This window comes from Pristiophorus japonicus, chromosome 3 (assembly GCF_044704955.1).
Source record: "Pristiophorus japonicus isolate sPriJap1 chromosome 3, sPriJap1.hap1, whole genome shotgun sequence".
Lineage (NCBI taxonomy): Eukaryota > Metazoa > Chordata > Chondrichthyes > Pristiophoridae > Pristiophorus > Pristiophorus japonicus.
The window spans coordinates 216,686,513-216,704,065 of NC_091979.1; the positions used below are offsets into that span (position 1 = coordinate 216,686,513).

Sequence of the window (17,553 nt, forward strand, 5' to 3'; positions counted from 1 at the left end):
CATTTCCACCCTCGTGATGAGCAATGGCAGCCGACTGAGAGCATCCGCACGGTTCTCGGTGCCTGGCCTGTGGCGGATGGTATAGTTTATATGCTGATAGCGCGAGTGCCCACCTTTGTATGCGGGCTGAGGCACGAGTATTTATCCCCTTGTTTTCAGCAAACAGGGATGTGAGGGGCTTGTGATCGGTTTCCAGCTCAAATTTGAGGCCAAACAGGTACTGATGCATTTTCTTTACCACAAACACACACGCTAATACCTCTTTCTCAATCATGCTGTAGGCCCTCTCGGCCTTAGATAAGCTCCTGGAAGCATGGGCGACAGGTTGCAACTTCCCCGCAACATTAGCTTATTGTAATACACACCCGACTCTGTACGACGACACATCACATGCTAGCACAAGTCTTTTACATGGGTTATACAATACAAGCAACTTATTGGAGCATAAAATGTTTCTGGCTTTCTCAAAAGCAATTACTTGGTTTTTTTCCCCATACCCAGTTCTCACCTTTGCGCAATAACACATGTAGGGGCTCTAAAAGGGTGCTTAACCCCGGTAGGAAGTTACCAAAATAGTCGAGTCCCAGGAACGACCGCAGCTCCGTGACGTTCTGCGGCCTGGGTGCGTTTCTGATAGCCTCTGTCTTGGCGTCTGTGGGCCGAGTGCCGTCCGCCACGATCTTTCTCCCCAAAAACTCCACTTCTATTGCCATGAAGATGCATTTTGACCTCTTCAGCTGCAGTCCTACGCGATCCAGTCACTGGAGGACCTCCTCCAGGTTTTGTAGGTGCTCGGCGGTGTACTGACCCGTGACCAATATGTCGTCCTGAAAGACCACCGTGTGTGGTACCGACTTGAGTAGGCTCTCCATGTTTCTCTGGAAGATCTCTGCAGCCGACCGAATTCCAAAAGGGCATCTGTTGTAGATAACAGTCCCTTGTGCGTGTTGATGCAGGTGAGGCCCTTCGAAGATTCCCCCAGCTCCTGCGTCATGTAGGCCGAAATCAGGTCGAGCTTGGTGAACGTCTTGCCTCCTGCCAGTGTCGCAAATAGGTCGTCTGCTTTAGGTAGCGGGTATTGGTCCTGTAGCGAGAAACAATTAATAGTTACTTTATAATCGCCGTAAATCCTGACCATGCCATCACTTTTGAATACTGGAATAATCGGGCTGGCCCACTCGCTGAATTCCACTGGGGAGATGATGCTCTCGCGTTGCAGCCTTTCCAGCTCGATTTCCACTCTCTCCCCCATCATGTGAGGTACCGCTCGCGCCTTGTGGAGAATGGGTCATGCCTCTGGGACCAAGTGGATCCGCACCTTCGCCCCGGAAAAGTTTCCAATGCCTGGCTCAAAAAGGGAAGGAAATCTGTTAAGAACCTGGGTACATGAGGCCTCATCGACATGTGATAGCGCTCGGATGTCATCCCTGTTCCAGTGGATTTTGCCCAGCCAGCTCCTTCGAAGCAGTGTGGGGCCATTGCCCGGGACAATCCAGAGTGGCAGTTCGTGCACCGTGCCCTCGTAGGTGACCTTGACCATGGCGCTGCCCAGGACACTCTTTGGTGTACGTTCTCAGTTTCGTGTGGATGGGGCTCAGGGCTGGTCTGAATACCTTGTTGCATCACAGTCTCTCAAACATCTTTTCACTCATGATGGAATGGCTAGCGCCAGTGTCCAGTTCCATGGCTACGGGTAAGCCATTCAATTTTACGTTTAGCATTATAGGTGGACATTTCGTCGAAAATGTGTGCACTCCGTGTACTTCAGCATCTGCCTTCTCTCTCTGAGGCTCGAAATTGCTTTGATCCACCATGGACCGATCTTCCTCTGCCATGTGGTGGTTAGCAGGTTTTGCAGAGCTTGCAACTCGTTGGAGGTGCCCCATTGTTCCACAGCGCTTGCAAACATACCCTTTGAAGCGGCATGAATAGGCTGAATGGAAGCCTCCACAATGCCAACAAGGTGTGAATTGCTTTGCATTCATCCTTTGTTGGGGACTCAGTCATCTGGGTCACCTGAGGCCTGCTGGCAGTTGCAGACTCGTGGGTTCTGCTCTGTACATTTCTACTCGCAAACACAGTTCCAGTTAATTTATGAACATTGCTAGCACTTATGTGCCGAGAGATTTGTTTGGTGTTATCACTGGTAGACATAAACGCCTATGCTATCGCAATGGCCTTACTGAGGGTTGGTGTCTCTGCAGTCAAACGTTTTTGTAGGATGGTCTCGTGGCCAATGCCCAGTACAAAAAAGTTTCTGAGCATTTGCTCCAGGTAGCCATCAAACTCACATTGTCCTGCAAGTCGCCTTGGCTCAGCGACATAGCTTGCCACTTCCTGACCTTCAGATCGCTGGCACGTGTAGAACCGATACCTCGCCATCAGCACGCCCTCCCTCGGGTTAAGATGCTCCCGAACCAGTGTACGCAGCTCCTCATACGACTTATCTGTGGGTTTCACCGGAGCCAGAAGATTCTTCATGAGGCTGTAGGTCGGTGCCCTGCAGACCGTGAGGAGGACCGCTCTCCTTTTTGCAGCACTTCCTTCTCCGTCCAGCTCGTTGGCTACAAAGTACTGGTCTAGCCGTTCGACATAGGCTTCCCAGTCCTCACCCTCCGAGAACTTCTCCAGGATGCCCACAGTTTGCTGCATCTTTGCGTTGGATTCGTATTCTCGTCGCCAGTTATTGCGTTCCTAACACAGATGAGACTGCACACAGGGAGGTTAAAGTAACAGTGACCTCAGTCTTTAATAAGACACTCCAGAGTGCGGAACAGGGCTTTGGGGCCGGCTTATACACAGTGCTCCCAAGGGATGCTGGGATCCCTTGGGACTTCAGGGGATGCACTGGAGAGTGCATGCTTTACAGATACACAACCACCATCAAGCCAGGGGACCAACCCTGGTCCAATGAGTATGGAAGCGCATGCCAGGAGCAGCACCAGGCGTACCTAAAAATGAGGTGCCAACCTGGGAAAGCTACAACACAGGACGACGTGTGTGCTAAAAAGCGGAAGCAGCATGCCATAAACAGGGCTAAGTGATCCCTCAATCAATGGATCAGATCAAAGATCTGCAGTCCTGCACGGAGGTAGACCATTAAACAACTAACGGGAGGAAGAGGCTCCCTGATTATCCTCATCCTCAATGATGGCGGAGCCCAGCACGCGAGTGCAAAAGACAAGGTTGAAGCGTTTACAACCATCTTCAGCCAGAAGTGCCGAGTGGATGATCCATGTCGGCCTCCTCCCGAGGTCCCCACCGTTACAGAAGCCAGTCTTCAGCCAATTCGACTCACTCCACGTGATATCAAGAAATGGCTGACTGCACTGGATACAGAGAGGCAATGGGCCCCGACAGCTTCCCGGCTGTTGTGTTGAAAACTTGTGCTCCAGAACAAGCTGTGCTTCTAGCCAAGCTGCTCTACAGCTACAAACACTGGCATCTATCTCAAAATGTGGAAAACTGCCCAGGTATGTCCTGTCCACAAAAATCAGGACAAATCCAATCTGGTCTAATACCGCTCCATCAGTCTACTCTCAAGTGAAGGAAGGCGCCCTCGACAGTGCTATCAAGCAGCACTTGCTCACCAATAACCTTCTCACCAGTTTGGGTTCCATCAGAAACACTCGGCTCCAGACGTCATTACAGCCTTGGTCCAAACATGGACAAAAGAGCTTAATCCCAGAGGCGAGGCAAGAGTGACTGCCCTTGACTTCAAGGTAGCATTTGACAGAGAGTGGCATCAAGGAACCCCAATAAAACTGAAGTCAATGGGAATTGGCGAAAACTCTCCACTGCCTGAAATCATACCTAGCACAAAGGAAGATAATTTTAGTGGCTGGAGGTCAATCATTACAGCCCAAGACATCACTGCAGGAGTTCTTCATGGCAGTGTCCAAGGCCCAACCATCTTCAGCTGCTTCATCAATGTCCTTCCCTCTATCATAATGTCAGTAGTGGGGATGTTCGGTGATGACTGCACAGTGTTCAGTGTCATTCGCAACTCCTCAGATAACAAAGCAGGCCATGCCTGCATGCAGCAAGACCTGGATGACATTCAAGCTTGGGCTGATAAGTGGCAAGTAACGTTCATGCCACAATGACTGTGCCAACAAGCGAGAGTCTAACCACCGCACCTTGGCAGTCAATGGTATTACCACCATCAACACCCTGGGGGTCACCGCTGACCAGAACTTTAACTGGACCAGCCAGATAAATACTGTGGCAACAAGAGCGGGTCAGTATTCTGCAGCGAGTGTCTCACCTCCTGACTCCCCAAAGTCTTTCCATCATCTACAAGGCACAAATCAGGTATGTGATGGAATACTCTCCACTTGTCTGGATGAGTACATCTCCAACAACACTCAAGAAGCTCAACACCATCCAGGATAAAGCAGCCCACTACAATCATTCATTCACTCCCTCCATTACCAATGGAACGTGGCTGCAGTATGTACCATTTACAAGACGCACTGCAGCATCTTGCCAAGCCTTCTTCGGCAGCTCTCGCTAACCACCGATCTTTGCCACTTAGAAGTATAAGGGCAGTAGGCGTATGGGAACACCACCACCTCCAAGTTTCCCTCCAAATCACACACCATCCTGACTTGGAATTTTATCAGCGTTCCTACATTGTCACTGGATCAAAATCCTGGAAAGCCCTCCCTAACAGCACCGTGGGAGTACCTTCACCACATGGACTGCAGCGGTTCAAGGCGATGGCTCACCACCACCACCTTCTCGAGGGCAATTAGGGATGGGCAATAAATGCTGGCCTTGCCAGCGATGCCCACATCCCAGGAACTAATTTTTTTAAAGTGAGGTGCAGTTTGTCCTCCAATTTCCGTGGAATTAAACTAACCTAAAAATATATATCTGCCTTTTTGGATGTTAAGAGGGAATAAAAAAATCAAACTAAGAATGCTGCAAAATAAGCCCCGTTAAACTCATTAACAATGACAAGCCACACATCTTGTTTAGTTCTTGGGACGTGGACAATGCTGAATTTATTATCTGCCTTAGTTGCCCTGAGGTGATGGCGATGGGTCTCCTTGAACTGCTGCTGTCCTTTTACAACGGTGCTTCCAATATGGTTGCAATATCTTTTTTACAACAAAATGAACAATTGAGAGGGCATTAAGGAGCCAAAATTCCCCATTGTCCTGGTTGGGGTGTGGTAACCTCTCCGGGGCCAGATATTCTGCCCCAGGCTCAGCAGTCCCACGCCGGAACAAAATTTGGGTTACCGCCCCTCACAGGAAGTGGATCGCAATGTCGCACGCTCCACCTCCGTTTGGGGTGGGATTGGGGGCACTACCCAGACGCATCACGGAGTGCTACGCGGTCCGCTGATGTGTTTCAATGCTTGTCCTCTTCCGTTAAAGGCGAAAGACACTGTGAGCTCTGCAGGTCCTTTGATGGCCTCCACTGGGCGACCAGAGCAATGGGGTGGTGTGGCCATAGCCCTGCACCGAAACGGAATGCCGGGCTCCATGATCGCAGTCTGGACCCTGCGACAATGCTGGGCAGTGGTCCGCACGATAACGGGAAAAAAATGGCGGCGCACAGTCCTCCCTTTTAATTTTCGCCACGTGATGGGTGTCAGTGAGGACCAGTCACTACACTGCGGGTGTGTCAGTGAGGACCAGTCACTACACTGCGGGTGTGTCAGTGAGGACCAGTCACTACACTGCGGGTGTGTCAGTGAGGACCAGTCACTACACTGCGGGTGTGTCAGTGAGGACCAGTCACTACACCGCGGGTGTGTCAGTGAGGACAAGTCACTTCACTGCGGGTGTGTCAGTGAGGACAAGTCACTACACTGCGGGTGTGTCAATGAGGACCAGTCACTACACCGCAGGTGTGAGAGTGAGGACCGGTCACTACACTGCGGGTGTGAGAGTGAGGACCAGTCACTACACTGCGGACCAGTCACTACACTGCGGGTGTGTCAATGAGGACCAGTCACTACACTGCGGGTGTGTCAATGAGGACCAGTCACTACACTGCAGGTGTGTCAATGAGGACCAGTCACTACACTGCGGGTGTGTCAGTGAGGACCAGTCACTACACGGCGGGTGTGTCAGTGAGGACCAGTCACTACACTGCAGGTGTGTCAATGAGGACCAGTCACTACACTGCGGGTGTGTCAATGAGGACCAGTCACTACACTGCGGGTGTGTCAATGAGGACCAGTCACTACACTGCGGGTGAGAGAGTGAGGACCAGTCACTACATGGCGGGTGAGAGAGTGAGGACCACAGCCACTACATGGCTCTGTGCATTGCACCCACAAGCTCTAAGCTTACTGTTCATCGTTATTCTGGCAATGCTTCTACCTTCAGTTCAGTAATGGTCCCGGGTATTTGGGTCCCTAATGGCTCGAGGGCTGACAATCCCGCTCAGCAATTCAAGCCCCCCCATTCACTAGTTACTCCCATTGCTCCATGTGTAATTTGCCTACTTTGTTCAGTGTATAATCTCCTCACCCACTTATGCTTGTTGGGGGAAGAGGGACGATGGAAGTGTGTGTGTAATTCCATCATTCATTGTGTGTTGTGCCTTTTCCACTTAGCATCCGCTGCTTACCACATTGACAGCATCAAACAGTCGCTCCTCAGAGATGTGATCTGTTATGAAGGGACACTTCTCCTGCAGCAGTATTGCAGACTTCAAGCCTTCTGCTGTACAATCTGCTACAATCCAGCCACAGTCACGGGTACTAAATGAGAAACCCCCCTGCAACACACACAGAATCACAGAATGGTTACAGCTCAAAGGAGATCATTCGGTCCGTGCTGGCTCTCTGCAAGAACACAGCACCAGAAAAGTTACAATGAGCATATTTACTCTGTTGGATGGGGGGACGAAAGCGATCTGATGGCTGAACTACTGCAGCAAAAGTCATTGGGTGTGATCATAGGATCATCACATCCTACCAAATCAGAGAACAAAGCCTTTATTCCTACTCTCTGTCTCCTACCTCCCAACCAATTACCAACCCACATCAGAAGGTTATCTCCAATTCTGTTTGCTCTGAATTTTGTTAATAATCTCATGAAATGCCTTCTGGAAGTCTATATAGGCAACATCCACAGACACTCCATTATCCACATTAGTGATCTTGAATTAGATTAGTCAGGCCCTTCACAAATCCGTGCAGACTCTCCTTGATCAGCTGACACTCTGTCCCTAACGGTAGGTCCCAATAACTTCCTCACAATTACTAACTAAAATTAGTTACATAAATTAAACATTTATTCATTCACATTACTGCTTTAATTCTGGGATGTCCATACAGCCAGCCAGCAGGCTATAAATGGCCCAGAACTAAAACCAAAGCAAAATACTGCAGATGCTGGACATCTGAAATAAAAACAGGAAATGCTGGAAATCCTCAGCAGGTCAGGCAGCATATCTGTGGAGAGAGAAAGAGAGTTAACATTTCAGGTCGATCACCCTTCGTTAGAACTGGAAACAGTTAGAGATGTAACAGATTTTTAAGCAAGTGTAGGGGCAGGGAAAGGGAGGAAAGAACAAAAGGGAACGTCTGTGATAGGGTGGAAGGCAGAAGTGATTAAATGACAAAAGGTATGATAGTACAAAGCAAAAGGAGATGGTAATGGGACAAGTAAAGAAACAAAAGATGAGTCTAGAAGAGGTGTAAACGGGAATAGCAGAATCAACAGCTGCCAGGTGAAAAAATATGGGCAGTGGTTACGGTCTGAAATTGTTGAACTCTATGTTGAGTCCAGAAGGCTGTAAAGTGCCCAACTGAAAGATGAGGTGCTGTTCCTCGAGCTTAGGTTGAGCTTCATTTAAACAGTGCAAGAGGCTGAGGATGGAGAGATCAGAGTGGGACTGGAGTGGAGAATTAAAGTGACAGGCGACCGGAAGCTCGGGGTCACACTTACGGACTGAACGGAGGTTTTCCGCAAAGCAGTCACCCAATCGTAGTTTGGTCTCCCCAATATAGATGCGATCGCATAGAGCAGCAAATACAGTATACTAAATTGCAAGTCGTACAAGTAAATCGCTGTTTCACCTGGAAGGAGTGTTTGGGCCCTGGACAGTGGCCAGGGTAAAAGGGCAGGTATTGCATCTCCTGTGCTTGCACGGGAAGGGTGTCATGGAGGGAGCACTACCTTCGGAACGCTGAGAGGGGAGGGGAGGGGAAGATGTGATTGGCGGTGGGATCACCCTGCAGATGGCGGAAATGGCGGAGGATGATTCGCTGAATGTGGAGGCTGATGGGGTGAATGGTGAGGACAAGGAGAACCCTACCGTGGTTCTGGGAGGGAGGGGAAGGAGTGAGAGCAAAAGTGTGTTAAATGGAACAAATACGATCCAGGGCCATGTCAAACACAGTAGAGGGGAATCCTCGGTTGAGGAAAACGACATTTCGGAAGCACAAGTATCGAAGATGGCATCATCAGAGCAGATGCGATGGAGATGAAGAAAATAGGAGAATGGAATGGAGTCCTTACAGTAACTGTGGGAGTCAGTGGGCTTATACTGGATGTTTGTCGACAGCCTATCCCCAGAAATGGAGACAGAGAAGTCGACAAAGGGAAGGGAAGAGTCAGAGATGGACAATGTGAAGGTAAGGGAAGGGTGGAAATTGGAAGCAAAGTGAATGAAATTTTCTAGTTCAGGGTCCGAGCAGTAAACGAACCAGAAAAAGAGGTGAGGGAGGGGACCAAAGTATCATAGAAATTTACAGCACGGAAGGAGGCCATTTCGGCCCATCGTGTCCACGCCGGCCGACCAAGAGCTATCCAGCTTAATCCCACTTTCCAGCTCGTGGTCCGTAGCCCTGTAAGTTGCGGCACTTCAAGTGCACATCCAAGTATTTTTTTTAAATGTGAAGAGGGTTTCTGCCTCTACCACCCTTTCAGGCAGTGAGTTCCAGACCCCCACCACCCTCTGGGTGAAGAAATTTCCCTTCATATCTCCTTTAAACCTCCCCCAATTACTTTCAATCTATGCCCTCTGGTTGTTGTCCCCTCTGCCAAGGGAAACAGGTCCTTCCTATCTACTCTATCCAGGACCCTCATAATTTTATACACCTCAATCAGGTCTCCCCTCAGCCTCTTTTGTTCCAAAGAAAACAGACCCAGCATCTCCAATCTTTCCTCAGAGTCAAAATCCTCCAGTCCAGGCAACATTCTTTTAAATCTCCTCTGTACCCTTTCCAGTGCAATCACATCTTTCCTGCAATCAGACCAGAACTGCACGCAGTACTCCAGCTGCGGCCTAGCCAGTGTTTTATACAGTTCAAGCATAACCCTCCTGTTCTTATAATCCATGTCTCAACGAATAAAGACAAGTATTCCATATGCCTTCTTAACCACCTTATCTACCTGGCTTGCTACCTTCAGGGATCTGTGAACCTGCACTCCAAGGTCCCTTTGTTCCTCTACACGTTTCAGTATCGCACCATTTAATGTGTATGTCCTTGCCTTGTTAGACCTCCCCAAATATATTACTTCACACTTTTCCAGGTTGAATTCCATTTGCCACTGTTCTGCTCACCTGACCAGTTTATTGATATCTTCCTGCAGTCCGCAGTTTTCTTCTTCATTATCAACCACACAGCCTATTTTAGTGTCATCTGCAAACTTCTTAATCATACCCCCAACATTCAAGTGCAGGTCATTGATATATACCTTAAAAAGCAAGGGACCCCAACACTGAGCCTTGCGGAATCCCGCTGGATACAGCCTTCCAGTCACAAAAACACCCATCAACCATTACCCTTTGCTTCCTGCCTCTGAGCAGGACTGGACCAAAGAATGTTCCACATATCCCACGAAAAGGCAGGCATAGCTAGGACCCATGCGGGTTCCCAGAGCAACACCTTTAATTTGGAGGAAATGAGTGGAGTCAAAAGAAGTTGTTCAATGCGAGAACAAGTTCAGCCAGGTGGAGGAGGCTGGTGGTGGATGGGAGCTGGTTGGACCTCTGCTCAAGGCACAAGCAGACGGCCTCAGGCCGTCCTGGTGGAGGATGGAGATGTAGAGGGATTAGATATCCATTGGGAAAAGAGCCAGGAAACTGGAAACTGTTGAAGTGATGTAGGTGGGAAGAGACTGGACAAGGGGAGAAAAAAAAGTCGAGAGAGGAAGAAATCTGTGGGGCTGAAACGATGTGTCTACCAGGGCCATCTTGTTTGTAGATTTTGAAAAAGCGGGCTGTGCATGGTTGGGAAACTATGTGGTTGGCAGCCATGGAGGGAAGATCTCCAGAGGAGTGACAGTCTTGCAAATGATAGCTTGGGGTCATGGTTTCAGGGGGAGATAGGAGGAGGCTTCAGAGAGTTGGTGTTCAGCCTCCGCATGGTAGAGGTCGGTTCACCAAACAACAGCGCCATTCTTGTCAGCAGGTTTAATGACAATGTTGGGTTGGATCTGAGAGGACGGAGTGCTGCAAGTTCAGAAAGAGGTCTGTTGGAGTGACTGAGGGGAGCAGAGAAATTGAGACGGCCGATGTCACGCTGGCAGTCCGCAATGAAAAGATCTAGAGAGGGTAAAAGGCCAGAGGGTGGGGTCCAGGTAGAGCGAGAATTCTGAAAACAGGAGAAAGGATCAGCTGTGCAGGGGGGACGGTGGGGATAGGGAAGACTCCTGACAAAAGAAGTGGGCATGGAGACGAAAGCGAGGGAAAAGAGCACTCCAAACTGTTTCCTCATGATGCACCTGCATCATTGCTGTGACAGCCTAGTATGTTCCACTGTCTTTTCAGCCATGGATTCATTTATGGGAACATGGCAGTGCCAACACTCTACCTGTGCTCAGACTTGAATAGTACTTCAGTCCTCCAACTCCATTTCTCTGCTCTCCCACTCTCAACCTCACCTCTATGTAACAAGGCTAAGGCAGTTTCCCACCCCACCATTACTGCAGATACAATAGCTCATTTTCACAAGACCTCGGCGGCTCCAGGTAATGATCAGCAACATGGCCATCTGCAAGTACTTCACCTATTTCACCCCTGCCCACTTCAAGCCCTTCTACTCTCTCCTTCTGCCCCCGAAAAAATTACCACCCAATTTCTTTATCAGTGCTTGCTCAACTCCCTCGCCTCTAATCCACCATTCACACCAACAGGGGTGTCTTTGTCATTCTCTACGATGACTGCCTTGCATCCATCTTCAATGTCCTTGCCTTCATTAGACCATGTAGTCTCTCCACCCCCATCACCACCTTGGTACAACAGCCATTTTGTTGTTCTTAAGCATTCAGGTTGGATGAGTCCCATGTGCTGTTTGGCTGGCCTGCCTGTCCCTACCAGATATGTCCTGACAATAGCATGCAATACTCTTCTCTCTGCATAAAAATCCTGAGTATTTCAGGGTCATCCTGGAATTCAATAATGATCCCAAAGTCCTTAACGTGACCATTAGCAAACATCTCCAACCTCCCTTCCTTGCATCCCCATATCTGATTCCAGATGGAGGAAGCTCATGTTTTGATCATTGAGACCTTGTTCACCAGCTATGTCTCAATTGTATCTTCTCAACTCCCTCAATTTTTGTAACCCCCCTCTACAATCCTTTGCATTCTGCAACTTCTTCCCCATTTCCTCCATGAAACTCAGTACCTTCGCTCTTGAACCCTATCCAACTCAGCTCCTCACCATTCAACTCCCTCTTTTCAACTCCACACTCATTGACACAAGAACATAAGAAACAGGAGCAGGAGTAGGCCATTCGGCCCCTCGAGCCTGCATCACCATTCAATAAGATCACGGCTGATCATTCACCTCAGTACCCCTTTCCTGCTTTCTCTCCATACCCCATGATCCCTTTAGCCATAAGGGCCATATCTAACTTCCTCTTGAATATATCCCTACATCCTTTCATATCCAAATATCCATAAATCTCTGTCTTGAATATACTCAATGACCCAGCCTCCACAGCCCTCTGGGGTAGAGAATTCCAAAGATTCACCACCCTCTGAGTGAAGAAATGTCGTCTTATCTCAGTCCTAAATGGCTGAACCCTTATTCTGTGATCCCTGGTTCTAGACTCCCCAGCCAGGGGAAACATCCTCCCTGCGTCTACCCTGTCAAGCCCTGAAAGAATTTTGTATGTTTCAATGAGATCACCTCTCATTCTTCTAAACTGAGAATGTAGGCCTAGTCTACTCAATCTCTCCTCATAGGACTGTTGTAGGCATTTGGCTCCTGCTGAATATATCAAAACACTAGGCATTAGGCACCTGCTGAATATATCAAAACACTAGGCATTAGGCACCTGCTGAATATATCAAAACACTAGGCATTAGGCACCTGCTGAATATATCTAAACTCATATAAGTTTAAAGTGGCCACATATAAAATGGCTGCCCAAGCATGATGGGTACTCAGTTAGTCAAGTAATGAACTGGGGCTAACCGAGCAATGACCCTGTGAGGCCCACTACCAGGAATGCCTTAGCTCACTCACTTCAGACAAGATAACTATAAACGAACCATTATAGTACCTAATGTGGAATGTCCTTTGACTAAGGACTTCACACAGCAGAGCCCGAGGAACAGAGATAAGGGGGAAGACCCACCTCACATAACGAGGTCATTAATCAGCCCGAGCTGACAAAAAACGAACATACAGCCCCTGAGATATCAGGAGAATTCTATTGGGTTAAAGAAACCTATATGTAATCTATAAACGTTATGATTGGATTGTGTCCAGCCGAAGTGGGCTGAGTAACTGTAAAGAACTATTGTAAAACATATAAATATCGACGAGTTTCTTTGTTCGTCGGAGAGAAGTGCCTGGATCCAGTCCTGAGGCTTCCTCCCCGCTAGAGAAAATAAAGGCCGCATTGGCGTTGGAACCGACTCTGAGTGTTGAGTGATTCTTCCGAGAAAACATTCACGCTAACAGGACAATCCCCCCCATCCCAGAAATCAGTCTGATGAACCTTCGTTGCACTCCCTCTATGGCAAGTATATCCTTCCTTAGGTAAGGAGACCAAAACTGTACATAATACTCCAGGTGTGGTCTCACCAGGGCCCGATATACTTGCAGTAAGACATCTATATTCTTGTACTCAAATCCTCTTGTAACAAAGGCCATTTCATCTCTTAATTGCTTGTTGTACCTGCATGTCAACTTTCAATGATTCGTGTACAAGGAAACATAGGTCCCTCTGAACACCAACATTTACCAATCTCTCACCATTTAAAAAATACTCTGCTTTTCTATTTTCCTACCAAAGTGGATAACTTCACATTTCTCCACATTATATTCCATTTGCCATGTTCTTGCCCACTCAGATAGCTTGTCTATATCCCCTTGAAGCCTCTTTGCATCCTCCTCACAACTTATATTCTCACCTAGCTTTGTATCATCAGCAAACTTGGATATATTACATTTGGTCCCCTCATCCAAATCATTGATATAGATTGTGAATAGCTGAGGCCCAAGCACTGATGCTTGCGATACCCGACTAGTTACTGCCTGTCAACCTGAAAATGACCTGTTTATTCCTACTCTCTGTTTTCCGTCCATTAACCAATCCTCAATCCATGCTAGTATATTACCCCCATGAGCCCTAATTTTGTTTCATAACCTCTTGTGTGGCACCTTATCGAATGCCTTCTGAAAATCCAAATACCCCACATCCACTGGTTTCCCCCTTATCTATTCTACTAGTTACAACCTCAAATAACTCCATCAGATTTGTCAAACATGATTTCCCTTTCATAAATCCGTGTAGACTCTGCCCAATCCTATTGTTATTTTCTAAGTGCCCCATTATCATATCCTTAATAATAGATTCTAGCATTTTCCTGACTACTGATATCAGGCTGACTGGTCTAAAAGTTCCTCATTTTCTTTCTTCCTTCCTTTCTTAAATAGTGGTCTTACATTTGCTATCTTCCAATCCATGGGAACCGTTCCAAAATTCCATAGATTTTAGAAGATGACAACCAATGCATCCACTATCTCCCTCTTTCAAAACCCTAGGATGTAGGCCATCAGGTCCAAGGGATTTATCGGCTTTCAGTCCCATTAATTTCTCCAGTACTATTTTTTACCCTAATACTAATTTCTTTCAGTTATTAATTCTCGCTAGACCTTTGGTTCACCACTATTTCCAGGAGATTTTTTTGCATCTTCTTCTGTGAAGACAGACACAGTATTTTTTTTTTTAATTTCTTTATTCTCCATTATAATTTCTCCTGTCTCAGCCTGTAAGGGACCCACATTTACTTTCGCTAATCTTTTCATCTTTACATACCTATAGAGCTTTTATAGTCTGTTTTTATGTCTCTCACTAGTTTACTCTCATTCTATTTTCCCTTTATCAATTTCTTGTCCTCCTTTGCTAAATTCTAAAATTCTCCCAATCCTCAGGCTTAATGCTCTTTTTGGAAACATTATAAGCCTCTTCCTTTGATCTAATACTATCTTTAACTTCTCTGGTTAGCCATGGTTGGACCAGTTTTCCTGTGGGTTTTTGTGCCTTAAAGGAATGTAAATTTGTTGTAAATTATGTATTAATTCTTTAAATGCTAGCCATTGCTTTTCTACTAACGTACCTTTTTAATGTGATATCCCAATCTACCTTAGCCAACTTTCCCCTCATACATACGTAATTTGCTTTGTTTAGATTTAAAACCCTGGTTTCGGATTGAACTAAATCACTTTCAAATTTAATATAAAATTCCATCGTATTATGGTCACTCTTCCCCCAGGCCTCCTTTATTACAAGGCTATTAATTAACCCTTTCTCATTGCACAATACTAGATCTAAAATAGCCGATTCCCTAGTTGATTCCTCAACATACAGATCTAGAAAACTATCTTGTATACATTCCGTGAACTCGTCCTCCACACTATTACTGCAAATTTGGTTTGCCCTGTCTATATGTAGATTGAAGTCCCCCATGATTACTGTATTACCCTTGTAATATGTGCCTCTAATTTCCTGATTAATACTCTGCCCTACATTACAACTACTGTTTCGGGGCCCATAAACAACTCCCACCAATGTTTTCTGCCCCTTGCTGTTTCTTAGCTCCAAACAAACTGATTCTACTTTTTGATTTTCCGAGCCAAGATCCTTTCTCTCTACTAACTTTATCCCATCCTTTATTATGAGGACGACCCCTCCTCCTTTTCCATTTTGCCCATCTCTTCTAAAAGTTAAGTATCCTTGAATATTTAGTCCCCAACCTTGGTAACTTTGCAACCACGTCTCTGCAATGGCTATTCATTTCTATCTGCCTTATTAATTCCTCCAATTTGTTGTGAATGCTTCGCGCATTCAGATATAGTGCTTTTAGCTTTGACTATTTTCTATTTTTTCCCTGAAGTCACCTTAGTCACTGATGCCCTATTACCTTTGTTACTCTCTCTGTCTCTTCCTGACCCACTCTGCTTATTTTTACCCAAAACTCTGCTCTGCTCTGGAGCCTTGACATTTGTCTTGCTGCGTTTAAATTTACTCTTTCCTGAATCCTCCAACCCCCACCCCTTCATTAGTTTAAAGCTCTGTCTACTGCCCTAGTTATTCGATTCGCCAGGACACTGGTTCCAGCCCAGTTTAAGTAGAGCCTGTCCCAAAGGAACAGCTTCCTCTTTCCCCAGTACTGGTGCCAGTGCTCCACAAAGCAAACCGCCTTGGGCCTCCCACACCACTCTTTAAGCCACACATATAAGCGTCTAATCTGCTTATTCCTATGCCAATTGGCACGTGGCTCAGGTAACAATCCAGAGATTGTTCCCTTTGAGGTTCTGCTTTTTAATTTGGAACCCAACTCCTCAAACTCTCAGCAGATCTCATTCCTAGTTCTACCTATGTCATTGGTTTCTATATGGACCACGACAACTGGATTCTCCCCTTCCCACTCCAAGTCCTTCTCCAGCCACGAGATGTCGTCTTTAACCCTGGCACCAGACAGGCAACTTAACCATCGGAACTCCCGGTCGCAGTTGCAGAGAACAGTATCTACCCCTCGGACTATACTGTCCCCTACCACAACTACATTCCCTTTCACTTCTCCCCACTTGAATGGCCTCCTGCACCATGGTCAGCCTGCTCATCCATCCTGCAGGCTTTCCCTTCATCCACACAGGCAGCAAAAACCTCATACCTGTTGAATAAGGGCAAATGCCGAGGCTCCTCCAGCACTGCACCTGGGGTCCTTTTACCGGTCTGATTTTACACGGCGAACTTCTCCTTTGCTTCATGTATTGATCCCACCCTTTTAAAATAATCATCCCCCTTCCTTAAAGGCCCACCAGCTAACTTCATACCCTATCTCCAATCTGTCGGTTTCATCAAAAATCCTTGAATGCAGCATTGCCACCTAACTACATGCTCAAGTCTCCATCACTCCGTTTGAGCTCCCCTCAATCTGGTTTCTAGCCAGTAATGAGGCACCCTGGACAAAGTCACCAATGACATATTTGCAGGCCCTTCTGTCCTCCTTCATCCCTCAGCTCTATTTGACAGAGTGGAATGCTCCATTCACCTCCATGGTCAATCTCCACAATTCTTTTTCATGGTTTTACTCCAACCTGTGCCAATGCAGTCACTGCATCTTTTCAAAATGTTTCTATTCCCATCCCGACAGTCATCTCTAATGTACCCCAAGGCACTATCAGTGTCTTTATGGTGGAGGAGGTCACCCTCTATTAACATTTACCCGCTTACCCCTCAGCATCAATCACCCCAAGCCAAGCAATGACCATCTCCAACAAGAGAACGTATAATCACCTCCCCTTGACATTTAATGGTATCGTCGAAACCCCCACCATCAACATCCTGGGGGTCATCATTGATAAGAAACTTAACTGGACCAACCACAAATACTATGGCTACAAGAGCAGGTCAGAGACTGGGTATTCTGTGGCAAGTGACTTACCTCCTGACTCCCCAAAGCCTTTCCACTATCCACAGAACACAAGTCATGAGTGTGATGGAATACTCTCCACTTGCCTGGATGAGTGCAACTCCAATAACGCTCGACAACATCCAGGTCATCCACTGAATTGACACCCAATCCACCACCTTAAACATCTACTCTCTCCACCACCGGCGTACCAATGCATTGTAGCAACTCGCCAAGACTTCTTCGACAGCACCTCTCAAATCCCTGACCTCTATCACGTCGAAGGACAAAGGCAGCAAGTGCATGGGAACACCACCAGCTCCAAGTCACACACCATCCTGGCTTGGAAATATATCATCCTTCCTTCATTGTTGCTGGGTCAAAATCCTGGAACTCCCTTCCTAACAGCACTGTGGGAGTACCTTCACCACACCGACTGCGGCGGTTCAAGGCGGCAGCTCACTATCACCTTCTCGAGGGCAATTCGGGATGGACAATAATTGCTGACCTTACCAGCGACATCCACATCTCATGAATGAATAAGCATCTCCACCACCATCATTGACTCCAGAGCTGTTATTATGCACTTGCCTGTCTGGTATCAAGTCCTGGATGAGTTGTAATTTCCTATAGCTCAAAGTCAGCAAAACAGAAGACATTTTTAGGGCTTTTGCCAGCAGCTTTGGTGCCGACTCCAATTTCC

At 47.1% G+C, this 17,553-nt stretch overlaps 1 protein-coding gene across 1 annotated transcript in view; it reads right to left on the bottom strand.

The window, feature by feature from the left end:
• The window catches only part of lss (lanosterol synthase (2,3-oxidosqualene-lanosterol cyclase)), a 138,870-nt gene that overhangs the window by 61,842 nt on the left and 59,475 nt on the right, over positions 1 to 17,553 (bottom strand). Inside the window, exon 15 of the mRNA XM_070876275.1 lies at positions 6,592 to 6,741. Within this exon, the coding sequence (XP_070732376.1) occupies positions 6,592 to 6,741 (150 nt within the window). The remainder of the gene's footprint in view (positions 1 to 6,591; positions 6,742 to 17,553) is intronic.